This window comes from Microtus ochrogaster, chromosome X (genome assembly GCF_000317375.1).
Source record: "Microtus ochrogaster isolate Prairie Vole_2 chromosome X, MicOch1.0, whole genome shotgun sequence".
NCBI classification, from domain to species: Eukaryota; Metazoa; Chordata; class Mammalia; order Rodentia; family Cricetidae; genus Microtus; species Microtus ochrogaster.
The window spans coordinates 56,880,727-56,896,912 of NC_022026.1; the positions used below are offsets into that span (position 1 = coordinate 56,880,727).

General features: G+C 44.2%; 1 protein-coding gene across 2 annotated transcripts in view; it reads left to right on the top strand.

Annotated features, from left to right (window-relative positions):
- Nucleotides 1–3,156: 3,156 nt before the first annotated feature.
- Nucleotides 3,157–16,186, top strand: part of Fam120c (family with sequence similarity 120C) — a 149,572-nt gene continuing 136,542 nt past the window's right edge. Inside the window, exon 1 of one of the 2 annotated variants that reach the window (XM_013350639.2) lies at nucleotides 3,157–5,513. In XM_013350639.2, the coding sequence (XP_013206093.1) occupies nucleotides 4,812–5,513 (702 nt within the window). In that variant the 5' untranslated portion in view covers nucleotides 3,157–4,811. The remainder of the gene's footprint in view (nucleotides 5,514–16,186) is intronic. The other variant, XM_005358882.2, reaches the window with a different exon arrangement.

The window sequence follows — 16,186 nt, forward strand, 5'->3', positions numbered from 1 at the left end:
TATCACATGGAGATACCCCCTCTTCCTCTAATTCAGTCACAATAACATGTGTCTCCCTGGAAACTTGCAATCTCTGATGAATGTAGCTTTCACCAGAAGATTAATATATAACAGTACAGAAATAAACGCGTTCAAAAATTCCCTTTCAGGGACGAAGGCACACATTGATCCATCACTAAACCTGAGAATGTACCCTTCCACCTGGATTGGGATGACAGAAATAAATCTCAGGTATAGGAAACCCCATGGGAGTCCTTTGTTTATTGTGTTCTTACTTAACCAGGCTGTACTTGGGCCAGGATTGTGCTCAAAATGAGGTTCTGAAGTTTGGAAATGCGTTTGAATTTCCCAGATGGCCCGAGGGGTCTGCAAAATGCGCCAGTATACCCCTTCCATAGCCCTGCACTAAGAGATTTGGCCTAATTAACAGGGCGTCTAGCAACGCAAGGCCAAATCACCAGGAGAATGCAGGAAAAACAGGGCTATCAAAAGAATTCTGTTTGTTGTGTGCAATAACTAATCCACTTTAGAACATTTACAAAAAGGCCCCTTTTATACTTGTCAATCCTTCTCTGTCCCCTAGAGACGGTGCATCTCTCCTTCAACTCAGGAGTGGCTTTCCTAACGACCTGTGAGGCAGTCCTTGGAAACCTAAGTGTCAGGAACAATAGTGCCTCTGTCTGTCTGCCCCATGTTGGTAGGGCAGAAATCTAATTCCCAGCCAGCATGCACACTTGACCCAATCACATTTCCATTGATCAGTCTTGTGTAATTTTTTTTACTTCCTTGATGTTATTCCACCCCACCCTGTTTCCCCATTCTCCCACTCTTCTCCGTCCAAAAGGAAACAAAGCTCAGCTCGTTCTTTGCTGTCAGTAGTTAGTGAGAAAACTCCGTTTACAACACTGTCTGGCTTCGTTTATCTTTGACACTACTGAAAGCACAGAGTTCTACGATCAGCATTTCTAAGTCTGGGAATCTAGCGTTAGGCGTGGGAAAATCCTGTTCAGAATCATTGGCAGGTTTTGCTGATGTGCTGATCCAGAACTCCTGCTCTGGACGGTCAGTTATGATCCTGGTTCACCAGATGTGACTGCCTACTGACAGAAATGCTCTAGATCTTCATTTGAGTGAAAACTGGTTTCACGTTGGGAGCTCTCCCAGTAACAAGTGTTAATAACAGGTAATCAAAATCTTGTCGTTGGTCTCCTTTCTCTTCCCTTCTTTCTGCCAGTGCTGGGGCTGGAACTCCTGGTCTTGTGCATGATAAGCAAGTGCTCGACCACGGCTGCAGCTTCTATTTCTTGGCACTCGGAGGATGCTGCTTATTCCCTCTGCTCTTCTGCTCAAGACCCTCTCCATCAGAGACCCGAAAGGAAATAGAAGCTGAGCTCAGCACTGGTTTGCTTGGTTTTTATTTGTTCGTGGCGCTGAGGACTGGAAGCTGGTAAGAACTCGAACACTCAACTACATGCCCAGCTCCAGGACTTCTCTCTGAGTCCTGGGAGCCACAAGGAACTGCTTCACTGCCACATCTTACAAAATGTCAGCTCCCTTCCCATCAACGGAGGCTAGAGGATTTCTGTCCTTATCAGTTCCACATATTCAGGGTTTGTAATTTGCCATGCCTCATTTCTGGATAGATTATTCTTATTGTAACCAAAGGTTATATTTGTGAGTGCAAAGACAAAAAAAAATCAACGAAAAAGCACAGCCAAGATAAAAAGGAGCAGAGAAACATTTTTTACTCAAAGCAGATAGGAGACCATGAGTATCTCAGCCAGCATGGCTTTGGGATTGACCTGATTTGGGGCAACGGAGAATGAAGAAATGGCAGGACACATCCTGAAAAGCTGGGATTGCATGGGCCTTGCACCCTGATGGAGAGGCAGCAGCAATAGCCTGGAAACTCAGCACGTTTATCATATACAGCAGTAATGGGAGGCCCCTTAGCTAAGCTTGGTAGTGGAGCTCTGTGGGGAGCAGTCTCAGGCTGCAGTCACTGGGGAGGAGGAAGCTGTCTTGATACTTTGCACGCCCACTAGTAGCATCATTCCCACGAGTCTGAGGCTTTGGGCTCCTTGACGTGGCTGCGCCCATGTCATTCATGCTCATCAGCACAGGGTATGCTCTTTCCCTACATGGGAGTTAATTCCAAAGTACTTCCTTCTTTGAACAAAGGAATGAGAGTTTAGGGAGCCTATAGAGTCATAGGGAAAGCACTGTAGCGGGGGCAGTATTTGTGTGCCTGCTCAGTTAAGGAGCACAGTCCCAAGTATGCTGTTTAAAAGCACCATTTAAGAGGGAAAGATACAAATTCTATTTTTTTTTTTTTGGTTTTTCGAGACAGGGTTTCTCTGCGGCTTTGGAGCCTGTCCTGGAACTAGCTCTGTAGACCAGGCTGCTCTCGAACTCACAGAGATCCGCCTGCCTCTGCCTCCTGAGTGCTGGGATTAAAGTTCACAGAGCATTAAAAGGCTTAACAGGCAGAAGAGGAATACTCTGTGAATTCTCAGCTTTTTGCATAAAGTTTTAGCAGAAAATAAAGAAAAGGATGCTTTCACGTAGGTACAGGTGCGCTTGTGTGTCTGGATGTGTGTTCATGTGTGCCTGTGGAAACGACAGGGCAAAATTTGGATATCATTCCTTAGGAGTCCTCCAGCTCAATAAGGGTCTCTTATTGATCTGAACTTATCAATTAGACAGGCTGCCTGGCCACTGAGTCTTAGGAATCATGTCTCTGCTTACCCAGCACTGGGATTACAAGTGCACTGCACTGAGCCTGGCTTTTTCAGGTGGTCTCTGAGGACTGAACTCAGGTCCTCGTGCTTGCAAAGCAAGCATTTTAACCAGAGAGCCATCTCACCAGCCCAAAGGATACTTTGAAGGTAGAGTAATGCAGGAGTTTGCCTCTGAAGATGGCTCATTTGTGGCTAACATTTTCACAAGTGCCTTATGATTCGATTCTTTTTGTTGTCTTGTGGGTTTAGTTTTTTCCCTTTATTGTTTGTTTTGTTTCATTTGTATCACTGACTGACCTGGAAAACACTACCTTCAAAGTTGTGTCAATCCTCCTGCCTCAACTTTCCAAATGTTTTGTTTACAGCTGTAAGCCACCACACCCAGTTAGAATATGGTACTATAAGAATACATGAACACGCTAGTATTTGTTTACTTTATTGGTTCCCAAAAACCACTAGGTAGCCTCAGCCTAGAGCTTAAGGTGATTGTCCTGTTTCAACCTCCTGAGCACTGGGACTGCGGGCATATACCACCATGCCTAAGGTGACAGTGTTTGTTTCTGCTATAACCTTATCAGCTTAACAAGGAGTGGGCCAATTTCTAGGAAAGGGATGCTGGAAACTATCTAGGAAGCACATTTTTACTAAAAATCCGTTCTCATCTTTCATGCCTTCAAGCCACTGTCCTTCCATTCACTTTGCTTCACTATCCCTGCCATTCTGGATCTATATAACTCTTTTGAAAGATTCCTTTATAGAATTTGTAGCTTGTTTGTATTTTCATCCTAACAGACCCTTCTGACATCATTCATCACGATCACTTCTGGGTTCTGCACTTTCGTGTTCTGTCGGTCACCTTTCAGGAAGCTCCAAGGCAGATGCAACTATTCTTCAGTGCAGACCTTATTTTCTGCTGTATTCTGGCTGAAGGGGCGGGCCCTAAAAGCTCAACAGAAGACGGACACTACGTGGATTTCATCGGAGAGGCATGCTGCAAACAGAGTTCTCAAAAGAATGCCATCAGATTAGAACCCTGGCAGCTATTTTGAATTGCTTCTCTCATGGGCAATTTTCCTAACCATGGGGTGAAAGCAAATCGCCTAACCATATGGCATAGCTTAGTGAGTACCAATAAGGTTCAAGTTCTGGGTGAATTTGTGTGGGTGCTTTATCTCCTTGATCAGAGATCCTCAAGACAAATTACAGTCAATTTCATTTTGTCTGTACATTGTCTTAGGTAAATGTTTTGTCACTCCTGAGGGGGTACAACTCTTCAAAGAATGACGGTAGCTAAAAACGATGGTAATGGTTGTTATGCTTCATGTGTGTTCTCGTCCACTCATTTAAAATTATGCATATCATCTTTTCTATGGAAGGGGAAATTCTCCCTCTCAGGGAACTTTAGCTCACTTTAGCCAAATTCAATCAATCCACACTGTACTTCCTTTCCCATGATGCATCACCTCCATTCCTTTCCCTGGGAATGGCGGTATAATATCCTGAGGCAACGCAGTTGGATACAAGGGGTTTTGGTGCAAATCCTAGACACACATTTTCATATCCCGTTTCTTCTGACGTTGTGCACATCAAGGCCTGACCTGGGTGGCTGGTTCTTCCACTGCATCCTGATGCCATCCGGGAAAAGACTACAACTCCCAGGATGCCCATTCGCCCCGCCTCACTCCCCTCCCCCAACTAGAAAGCGAGTATCGCAGAGAAGACGAGGCAACATGGCTCCCGGAGGTGGAAGGCAGAAGCTTCACCCGCTTTGAAGCAGTGAAGAAGAGCAGCGGAGGGCAACGGGAAAAAGAGAAGTGACTAGGAATTGTCGTCGCTTTTACCTCCCCAGCCTCTTCTGAGTCTGGTCAGCCTCACCTCTGCTCTTCACCCGCGCCCAGTCTCCTCCCCTCCCCGCCCACGTCCCCTCGCCCCTCCCGTCGCCAACCCTTTCCCCGCCCCCCTCCCCCATACCCCCCCGCGAAGTGCGCACGCGCCCGCCTCCAGCTTCGCGCGGGGATCGCCGCCTGGCCCGCTTGCGCAGCCGCTGTTCCTTCTGCTCACGGAGGAAGCATGGGCGTCCAGGGCTTCCAAGAGTTCCTGGAGAAGCGCTGTCCCGGGGCCGTGGTGCCCGTGGACCTCCTCAAACTCGCGCGCACCGTCTCGCGCCAGCAGCAGCAGCAGCAACAGCAGCAGCAGCAGCACCTGCACCGCCAGCTGCCACCAGCAGCCCTAGCGCCCGGGGCTCCACGCATCACCAGGGGCTCTGCTCCTCTGCCGCCGCCGCTCCCGCCCGCCGCCTTTGGCGCTTACTCCGGGGGCGCGGGGCCGACTCGGCACCATCACCCTGCTCACCATTTCCACCATCACGGCCAAGCGCCGCCAGGGCTGCATCCGCCGCCGCCCCCTCCGCTGCCTGGGGCTCGGGTATTGGTAGATGCGGGCTCGGCGCTGCCGCGGCTCTATGGTGGCTACCAGACGGATTGGGTTTGTGGCGGCCAGTGGAATGCCATGCTGGGCTACTTGTCAGCGCTGTGCCAGGCTTGTTCCTATCCGGGCGGCGACGGCCTGGAGCTGGTGGTCATGTTCCCTGGGGGCCTGGGGAAAGACCGACTGGCCGAATGGGGCCGTCGGTGCCAGGCGGAGCGGCAGACTGCGCAACTGATCGTGGGACACGTGGGCAACAAGGGCACCCCTCCACCGCGGGCCTGGTTCCTGCCACCTGCCTGCCTGAGCCACTGCGTGAGGCTAGCACTCATCCGCTTCCGGGTCAAGGTGAGGGAGGGGTCAGATTTTAAATGAAATGTCCCACACCTGTTCCTTCCAGACTAAACACCTAACCATTTACTGACTTACCTGCCACTCACTCAGTCAGCTAACCTACTGGCGACCATTTTATCCACCTATGCCCCCTTCACATGGCCTCCTACCAATCCCCGAACCTACATGGCTGTATCTCTATCCATGTCGTCATAGTAACCCCCTTTCCCTTCACTTACCCCATCGGCCTACCTGTTGGCTTTAGCAGAATTGACTCACAGTTTCTTTGGGGTTTCATGTTTCTCTTGCTATCATCTCCCTCAAACTGAAATAGTTTTTTCCCTTCATTTTCCAGTTGACATTCTCTCCTGTATCTCTTTTCAACCTCATGGCAAATAAAACAGATGTTAGTCGAACACCTTTCTTCTTTTCCCCCCATCCATTGAATCCTTTTCATCGCAGCATGCTTTTATCTTGGCATGCCTTAGCTCAAAGAAACAGTCCACTGAGTGAGTCACTGTTTAGGAAGATGACCACACTGAGTAGGGGGTTTCAAAGACATGAATGAGACACCGTTCCTGGTCTTGGCAGATCAAATATGGAACATTTATTTCATGGTGTAAATATGCGTGGTGACTATGCTTTCTGGTACAGTACCTGTTTGGATAGGTGGGTGGTTTGATATCTGTGGGCTGAAATGGTCTCGGGAAACTTCCTGAAGATGACAGACCTTACCTAAGTCTGTGAGAACTGGCTAGATTTGAATGGTTCACAGCTTTTGGAGGAGGTTGTTTTAAATAGTTACAGAAATCGAGCAGAAACAAAAAGAAATACCGAGTGTGTGAGACCCCATGGGCTTAAATGTAAGTCCAGTCTGTGAGTAAGTTGGGCCGCTGCATATGGAGCTTGGGGAAAAGCTTGGCAGCATCTCCGGTTCTTGGCACCACTGCTATTACGCTGTTGCTTTCCCATACTCTTAGGTTTCAAGTTCCTACGTGTGGAGAATGGTAAGGCTTGAGAAGGAAGGAGGTGGGCAGGAAGGAGAAGCAGAAAAGCAGCCAGGGTTAGGTAGGAAGAAATTGCAAACCGGTTTCCCAACCAGAGTTTTGGGGGGATGTCCTCTCAGGATTGGGGGGTTGGGGAATTGAGAAACTAAACAGGTGGCAGCTGGTGGAGTAAAGAGGCAATAGAGACAGAAAACTATGCTACGTAGAGATAGATATTGTAGAGGTTAGAGACTGTGGCTAGAATCCTCTGATGCTAGGCATGGAACGCTCAGCATCAAATCTGCCTAGGCTTCGTAGATTACAGCTTTTTCGATTTGAAAAGCCAGTACTGGGCTGGGGGCAGAGCTCAGTGGTAGAGTGTCATTACTAACCAGGAGACCCTTGCTTCCAGCTCCTAACCCTGCATGCAAAACAATCTAATCAGGAGCTAACTTAAAATGTAACTGCACCAGAACCCCACCTGCCTGTTTTCCTGACTGAACGTTTCAAAGCAGATTCATTTGCAGTCATTCCTTGCAAATTGTTCTTAATGGCACCACCCAGGCTTCAAGGGATTTTTATTTACCCCATTGTTTTTTATCTTGCCATTGCTGGCAAATTGACTGCTGGCACAAGTGACGACTGTGTTAGTGGGGCAGGGTTTTGCCTTTTTTTGTGGGGGGTGGGCTTGTTCTGGGGACGTGCTTAAAAAAATTGTCTCATTGGATCTTTACAGTAACCCATGAAGCAGTATTGTCCCTGTTTTCCAAGTAGGCGAACCCAGCGGACCCAGGCGCTTTACACACTTGCCCAGTGATAACCTAGTAATAAATGATAGAGCTGGAATTCTGGGATTTATGTCCATGAAGTCTGACTCCACAGCTTGTGTTCTTAACAACAGTGTTGAAAGATGAATCTTTTTAAAGAGGCACCGTGGTTAGATCATTACCTCACTGGCACCTAGAGGAAAGCAGGCTCTGTTTATCCACTTGTGTTCCTTTACCAAGTGCTTTCTGGTTAGTGAGTACTGTGCTGGCTGCAGAGAATTTACAATAACGACTCTCCAGGGAGCCAGGGTTTAGTAAAGACTAAAAACAAAATCCAAATACTCTGCTAATTGCACTCGATGAAAACTGCAGCCTCTTTGCAGGGGGCATGGTGATTGATTTCTTAATGAGTGATGAGCATGTGCCATTGCCTTTCCAGATTGCTCATGAAGAGGGTTAAGGTAGTAAAAAGAGGCTGCTTTTTTCCCCATCCATTGAATCTTTTCCATTTCAGCATGCTTTTATCTTGGCGTGCCTTACCCCAAACAAACAGCCCACTGATAGTGGCCAAGGTTATGGAGACCTAGAGCAGCTTGTTCGCGCTGAGTAGGTAACTATTATCATATTTACAACTATTATTTGCTGAATAGGTTTTGATTGATAGTTGGTAGGAGAAAGGAACCCCGTAGGTCTGAATTTGTTTATATTCTCCACCAGTCAAAACTTTTGAGAACCAACTCTAAGTGTATTTTGTCATATTTATCAGTTTTTTTGGCAACAAGTTCCCATGTATTCCAAGCTATTTTTGAATGCATTGTATAGCCATGGCTGTGCTTGAATTCTTTCTGATTGTCCTGCCTCTACCTCTTGAGTACAGGGATCAAATTTGGTGCACTCTCAATTGTTTTTTTTTAAATCTTAGCAGTGGTCATGGGCAGTCACGTATGCCTGCATGATTCCAGGTACCCAAGAGGCTGAGGCAGAAGGATGCTTGAGCCTTGGAGTTTGAGGTCAATATGGTAATATAGTGAGACACCATCTGTAAGCAATACACACACAAAAAATGATGGCTTGGATAGATCCTAAGAGAAGAGATTGTAGGAGTGATTTCTAAAAAGTGTTTAGTCTGGTAGGTAGGATGACATGCACACCTCATCCCAGTCTTCACGGAGCCCGAAGTAGTTATCAGATGCATAGCGAGACACATCTCAAAAAAACAAGTTAAGAGCATGTACTCCTCTTGCAGAGAACCTGAGGCCCAGCACTCATGATGGGTGACTTACAACTGTAACCCCAGCTCCAGGCATCTGACACTCTCTTGTGGATTCTGTGAACAGATGCACACACACAAGCAAAAGCGTGTAAAGTGTGACTTAAGACTGACTCAAGAATTGTGCAAAATAGTGTTGATGCTCTTAGCTCACTTGGCTGTGATCAGCAACTTTGTTGTTGGCGTGATGAAGAATGTCTTGGATTGTGGTGCAGACATGAAAGAGTATGGGTCAATAACTGTTGGTTGCCTTTTCAGAACTGCATTCTGTCTTGAAGGTGGCAATGTTTCACATGGGTGATCTGCATGTGGAGCATTTCTCTTGTTTGAATATTAGTGCTTCAGAACAAAAACGGCATCTCTGTTGTTTGAATATTAGTGCTTCAGAACAAAAACTGCATCTCTATTATGCCTTGGTTTTCTTTAGTTTAGAAGTCAAGGTGAACCTTTATTTTTAACCTCACTTTGATTTTAATATAGAATAAAGAAGTGGCTGGATTTTCTGTTTAGCTTTAGACAAATTTGGACTTCATAAAAATTTTGGTGTCTGTTGTTAAAATGTTTGTAATTTGGCTTGTCATAATTATTTGCTCAGTATACCTTTGTAAGTGAAAACAACCAGTAGCAAGAAAATTTAGTAACCCCCAAGTTCCTGGCCCCATTCCCTTCCAGAAATAGAGTAACATAGGGTAGGCTAAGACTGACTCGGGAGATGATGCGATGTAATGCAGGCAAATGGAAGCTTTATTTAATGGTTATTGTAAATGAGCAAAAAGATAACCAGCACATAAAGCCCTCCACTTCACAGTTGTCTTACAAGGCAACTAAGTGGGCTGATGGAAAAGGAAAAGGTTTGGTCGTGTCGTCAGAAATCCTATTGGTGGTACGTGAATAACCAGCCTCGAGAACTCTTTCTGGGTGCAGGTGCCATTTGTGCTTTCCTCCTGATTGCTTACTAATCCTGTCATTGAGACTGAAAAGCCTGGTTCTAGATACGAAATGATCATGCAAGCTCTCGCTGTCACTTTTTTTTTTTTTTGGATTTTCGAAACAGGGTTTCTCTGTAGTTTTTGGTGCCTGTCCTGGAACTAGCTCTTGTAGACCAGGCTGGCCTCGAACTCACAGAGATCCGCCTGCTTCTGCCTCCCGAGTGCTGGGATTAAAGGCGTGCGCCACCACCGCCCGGCTCGCTGTCACTTCTTGAGCACCAAGTTGGGTATAAAATGTTTTTAAACACAGTGTTAATCTTTGTCAGATGTACTTTCTCCTCCCCATTTTACAGTTAAATAACTTAAATGCAAAGAGAGAAAATGTAGGTTGAGGATTTTAATATAGTTCAGTGTTGAACAAGGAAGATCCTGGGTTCAGTCCTTAGGATCAAAGCCAAACCAAACCAAGCATATTTTGGTGCTGTGGATTAGCACCTATGCATGATTGGTACCTACTGAACCACTGAACCAAAACCCAGATCCAGTCATTTTCTTTTGGGAGAGGAGGTGGGCTCTGGTAAGCGAGCTATAAAAGTCATTAGCGCTCTACTGCTTACTTAAGTCTTTCTGCAGAATCACATGACATTTTCTCTTGGAACATCTTTTTGTGTAAGGTTGTGTGCTTTTATTGACTTAAGTGCAGAGAAACAGAATTGTTGAACATTGCATTTGTGCCAGCAATGCTGAAATTCACAGTCCTGCCAATAGCAGACAAATGTCTTAGCTAATTGCCAAGTGAGTCACACAGTGATGTTTAGGAATTCAGAAGTAGCAATCCCTTTCTGTGCACAAATAATTGTGTGTGCGTGTGTGCGTGTGTGTGTGCGTGAGAGAGAGAGAGAGAGAGAGAGAGAGAGAGAGAGAGAGAGAGTTTTGAGACAATGTCTCCTGTTGTAGCTCAGGTTGGTGTCACATTCTCATGTAGCCAAGGATATCCTTGAACTCCCTCCTATCACTTTTTTTTAAGACAGGGTCTTGCTATATAACACTATCTGGCCCAAACTCACCATGCCTCTGCTTCCCCAGTACTGGAAATCCAACTGTATACCACCATTTGGTAGAAATACATTATTTCTACCAAGTTCCCTGGTGATAATGATGGTGGGCAAAGTTACATTTTTGTTTTGTCTTGTAATTTGAGATAGGGTCTCACTATGTAGCCTTTCCTGGCCTATAACTCAGTATGTAGAACAGGCTTGCCTGGAACTTTCCTTTGCCGTAGAGTGCTGGATTAAAGGCATGTGCCACCATGCCCAGCTTTGCATCCTCACTTTGTTATTTGTTTTGTTTGGTCACCATTCTGAATGGAGTGAGATGTGGTATCATTGTAGTTTTGATTTTCATTTTCCTGACAGCTAGCCATTTTCCCCTATATTTCTTGGTCATTTATACTTCTTTTGAGAATTGTCTACTCATTTTCCTGTTTATTGGTTGGATAATTGGGAAGGGGATTGATGTCTAATTTTTTTATAATATACTCTTGGTATCAATCCCCTCTCAGATGTTGTTAGTCCCACTTGGCATAAGAATAAGTCTACTACCACAATTTTAAGCCATATTTGAAACAAGCTTCAATTAAATACTGGCCAGGTTGATGGATTCTGACCAGGTCCATTCCAGGGTTCCTAGGAAATGCTGATGAGTGACATCTGGCAGAGGCTTAAAAATGCATCCCATCAGGCCCCTAAATTAGGTTCAATCAGGGGCAAGCATTTATCTTGGCATACTTTCTGCCTGTGTACTCCTGCCTACATCCAGTTGGGCAAGCATACATCCTGACAGATTTCTTGCCTATGTGACTTATATAAAACTTCTGTTTTACAATGAGCAAGTTGAGTGCTCTACCATATTGTAGAATTATTTCAGCTAATGAATCTACCTGTTGATAGATCGGGGCCTGTCTGGTTTTAACAGGTATCTTTCCTGGTATGCCAGTTGGCATTATAGGTCGTCCCTTTGTCCCCTGTGCCAGCAAGTTTCCTTTTGAACGTATGTTCCAGCCTGTTACGGGACAAGGGGTGACACACTCTCTTCTGTAACTACTTGCAACTGCAACCAGGAATTCATTTGTCAGGGCCCAGGAATGCTGAAATACCAGTCAAAAGCATGGGAGAGGAATCCAGCCATGGGGGACTTATCAGAAGCACCCGGTTTGCTGACTTAGCTGAGGAGACAGGGAACAATCACTCAGCAGGACTGGTTCACATCAGTTTTTAGCAAGACGGAGCTCAGGAGTTTGCAGTCCAAAGTTGATTCCTAGATGGTGTCTATCAAGTAAGAGAAATCTGCTGAGACATAGACTAGGGACAGAAGTTAAAGTTTAAGAATTTAAAGAATAATCTTAAATTTGTAACTTTGATGCCCGTAGTCCTAGTAATTAGATGAGGGGAGGAGTTCCAAGACCAGGGGAGAGATCCCACCATCAGTATAGGCAAGGGGGGAATCTTAGGTTTCAGCCCCTTTGACCAGTGAGAGGTACATCCAAGTCTTACAACTCCCTTGGCTTCCTGAAGGTTGCAGGAATTTTCAGTTTACAAAAAAGAAAATTTTTAGATATATTAGCATTTACCACTGTTTGTATTCTGCACTGAAATCTACAGTGTAGACGAAAACAGCTACCAGGAGTCTGTAAGAAAACTCAGTATGCCAATAGCTTAAAGAGAAGTCTGAACATTGCCAATTTCCCACATACCTTAAATCCTATTCCTCTACCTTCGTAACTTGCATTTATACACCTTAAGTCAGAAGTTACCTAAGCTTTCACATCCTCAGACCTTTGTACACCTTAGAATACTTTCTTCCACGCTCAGAACTTACATAGACTTCAAACTCTTTCTTTGTATCTAATCATTTGCTAGAGACATGAGTAGTTATTACTGAGAACAGTCATTGCTAAGTAAGTTCTTTTAAATAAAAGAACAGTAAAATGTTATGTCTGAAACCTCTGTATCCTTTAATCTGAAGCCTGTTAGCAAGGCAAACTTGTCTGCCTTTTCTTAACAAGAGACCTATAGATGTAGAAAAGCAAGGCTTGATTTTTATATATATATGAAATGAAATAACAAGATGGCTGCAGTCTTGGAGAAGGATCTGGTTGCCTGCTCTTGCCAGGCTGACACAGCCATAGTTAGTCTAGCTGTAAATGCCACCAGAGATCTGAGAAGGATAAAGTATAGTATAATCCAAATGACTTAGTTATCCCTTAAAATGACAGATTTATCCATTGCCTAGATGATCATCCCAGGTTCCTTTGGTCTCCATGGCTTCATTTTGTGGCAGAGGTACCAGGGCGGCATCAGTCTTGGGCCACCAGGCCCAGGAGACCTGGGAAATTTTTCCTGTGAAGGAAGAACTTGGGGCATTGACCTTACTTTGTTTAGTCGAAGTAAGGCAATCAACTCTTCACTGTCCTACTTGTCCACAGTTTGCACAGGTCCTGGCTGTTGGTGAGGCATTGCCCAGTGGTTAACGTAACCCCAATCCAGATGGAATCATTTTTGTGCCCCATCATCTTCTTGAGGACCTTGGGGTCACTGCTAGAACCTGGTGTCTCATAGTAAGCTTTTTCCATTAAACATTTTTTAAAAAATATTTATTTATTATGTATACAATATTCTGTCTGTGTGTATGCCTGCAGGCCAGAAGAGGGCACCAGACCTCATTACAGATGGTTGTGAGCCACCATGTGGTTGCTGGGAATTGAACTGAGGGCCTTTGGAAGAGCAGGCAGTGCTCTTAACCTCTGAGCCATCTCTCTAGCCCTCCATTAAACATTTTTAAAAATTATTTTTGCTTCATGTGTATTTGTGGTTTGCCTCTATGTATGTCTGTGTGGAAGGTGTCAGATCCCCTGAAACTAGAGACACAAGCAGTTATGAGCCACCATGTGGCTGCTGGGAATTAAACCCAGGACCTCTGGAAGAGCAGCCAAAAGCTCTTAACTGCTGAGCCATCTCTCCAGCCCATCCGTTAAACATATTAAATGCTATATTCTACAGGTCTCTGACAAGTTTGAGGACTATTATCTAATAAGTATATCTGAACTAAATAAATTTTGCTTGATTTTAGTTACTTTTAGGCTTATCCTTGAAATCATATACAAGAGGATAAATAAGGCTTATTTCTGTAATTACCGTAATCAATTGCATTAGTACTTTGTATACCCATAAGTATAGTTCTGAACATATTAAAGAATTTTATCATTTATGAGGTGACTGATCATTATCGTGTATATATTAGTTATCTTTATCAGTTTACAATAAGTTAATAGCTTTTTGTTTTGGTTTTTTGAGACGGTTTCTCTGTAGTTTTGGAGCCTGTCCTGGAACTAGCTCTTGTAGACCAAGCTGGCCTTGAACTCACAGAGATCTGCCTGCTTCTTCCTACTAAGTGAGTGCTGGGATTAAAGGCGTGCGCCACCACGGATGGCTAGTTAATAATAGTTTTTAGAAGATTAGGATTTGCAGCTTTATCCCTTTTAAGTTTAAGCCTTAAAATAACAGTTTGTGAATTGACACTTTTTTACTATCAAAATAAAACTTTAACTTATAACTTAAATCTCTGTAGGGAGACTGACTACTTTCCAGGTCCTTTATAGCAAACTATTACAGAATATAAGTTTCTTATATGACTCAGTATCAAAAGTATCTAAAGTTTAACAAAGTTATTAAAGATGTGGGTAGACATACATTCTTAAGCCTGAATAGACCTTAGGTAAGGAGAGACATCTCTAAGCCAGTGGTTCATAACCTTCCTAATGCTGTGATACTTCAACACAGTTACCCATGTTGTGGTGACCCCAACCATGAAATCATTCTCGTTGCTCTTTAACAACTGCACTTTTGCACTGTTATGAATTGCAGTGCAAACATCTAACATGCAGATGGTCCTAGGCTATCCCTGTGAAAGGACCTTTTGACCTACAAAGGTTCGGGACCTATAGGTGGAGAACATTTGCTCCAAGCTCATCGCCAGACTGCTTAGGTCATTGTCTTACTGCATCATAACATAGGAATATCCCAGTTTCTAGTATTTACTGTTTGGTGCTCATAACTGTGATCCTAACTCTTTAGCCATTTGTTTACTTATTTAAGATCATATATTAATAATATTAAACATTGTATAAACTTAAATTTAAAAGCTGTTCCTTAAAAAATATCCAGTTTTTTAAATTTAAATTTTCTGTAAGATTCCAAAATTTCCTCTTAAAGAACTTTAAAATCTCTTGTTGGACTAGAAGTCCAAACATCAGAGAGGAGTTGCTCCAGACACCACTCACACAGCCACAGTTGATGCAAAAGCAAGAAAATTTTTATTCTGTCTTGACAGGGTCTTTCAGGTTCGGGATATGAAGGACATCCGATAGCTGTTACAGTCCATCTTTTAAAGCAAAAAGCCACAGACACAAGTTGGAAAAAGGTTGTTTTCCAACTTATTGGATTGGCTTATTCAAAGGGTTACCAGCAGTGATTAGTCTATTCTAGGGCAGGAGAATAGCTGCATGGTCGGGTGAAATAAGGGGGAGCATCTGTGGCCTTCCTGACCTTGTTCTAGCGACTAAATCAATACATCAGGAAATGAGTCAACACCTGTGGGTTGTATTTGCCTCAATTCCCAGAATGGAGCTATGTTTGAAGATTAGTCACAAGGACGCAGGAGGATGAGCAGTCCAGCATGTGTGTGTGGGCGACTGTCCAATTTTCAAATGTTAAGAGGCTTCAGAAAATGTCTTTAGAGCTGAGAGGCCTCAGAAATGCATCTAGAGTCTTTCACTCTCAATTGCGTGCTCCTGCAATATCAAAAAATAAAGTACGGTTTTTACTTCAAAAGGGAAGATACATTGCCGGGTGGTGGTGGCACACACCTTTAATCCCAGCACCCAGGAGTCAGAGACAGGTGGATCTCTGTAGGTTTGAGACCAGCCTAGTCTACAAGAGCTAGTTCCAGGACAGGCACCAAAGCTACAGAGAAACCTTTTCTCAAGAAAAAAAAAAGGGAAGATACAGGGCACAACCACAATTTGCACAAGGCAAAACCAAGCTCCAGTAGTGCAAACAATTCAGTGCTCAGTATCTGGGATCCATTTACAATCTTTTGGGCTATCACCGCTCTGGCCCCACCCTCAGCAGCATACACAGCCTGCCTTCTAGGTCCCAGGCTGCTCTAATTTACTCTGTCTGGTGTTTTTAGTGATTACCACATGGCATCAGCATTTCCAAATCTGCTAGAGTCATCCATTGGCACTAGTCTCTCTAGGAATTCCAACCCAGCTAGCTACACACTAGCAAGTCTCAGCTGTTCTCCACGACCCCTTCATATCTTTAACCCAGTACCATCTGACTGACTCTTATGTTACAAAGTTTGACTGCCAGGACAAGGTATGCTCTTGTATATGAATGTATAGAGGTGTAACTTTTAATACCATATTAAACAAGCATTGTTTTTAAAACCTGTCTTTAGTAAACATTGTTTCTAGAACAGAAATTTTATAGAAATCCCCTTAATCCAAAATATCTTTGAGACCTGTTGTTGCCTCTATGCTTGGGCCAGACTATGTGGTCACTGAAGGCGAATTTAATTAATCCAGGCCAGTGGGTACAAGAAGATACAATCTTAATATAAAAGCACACTCACACACCCGGAGTTCAGCGATCCACCGTAAACCGGAAACAGGAAG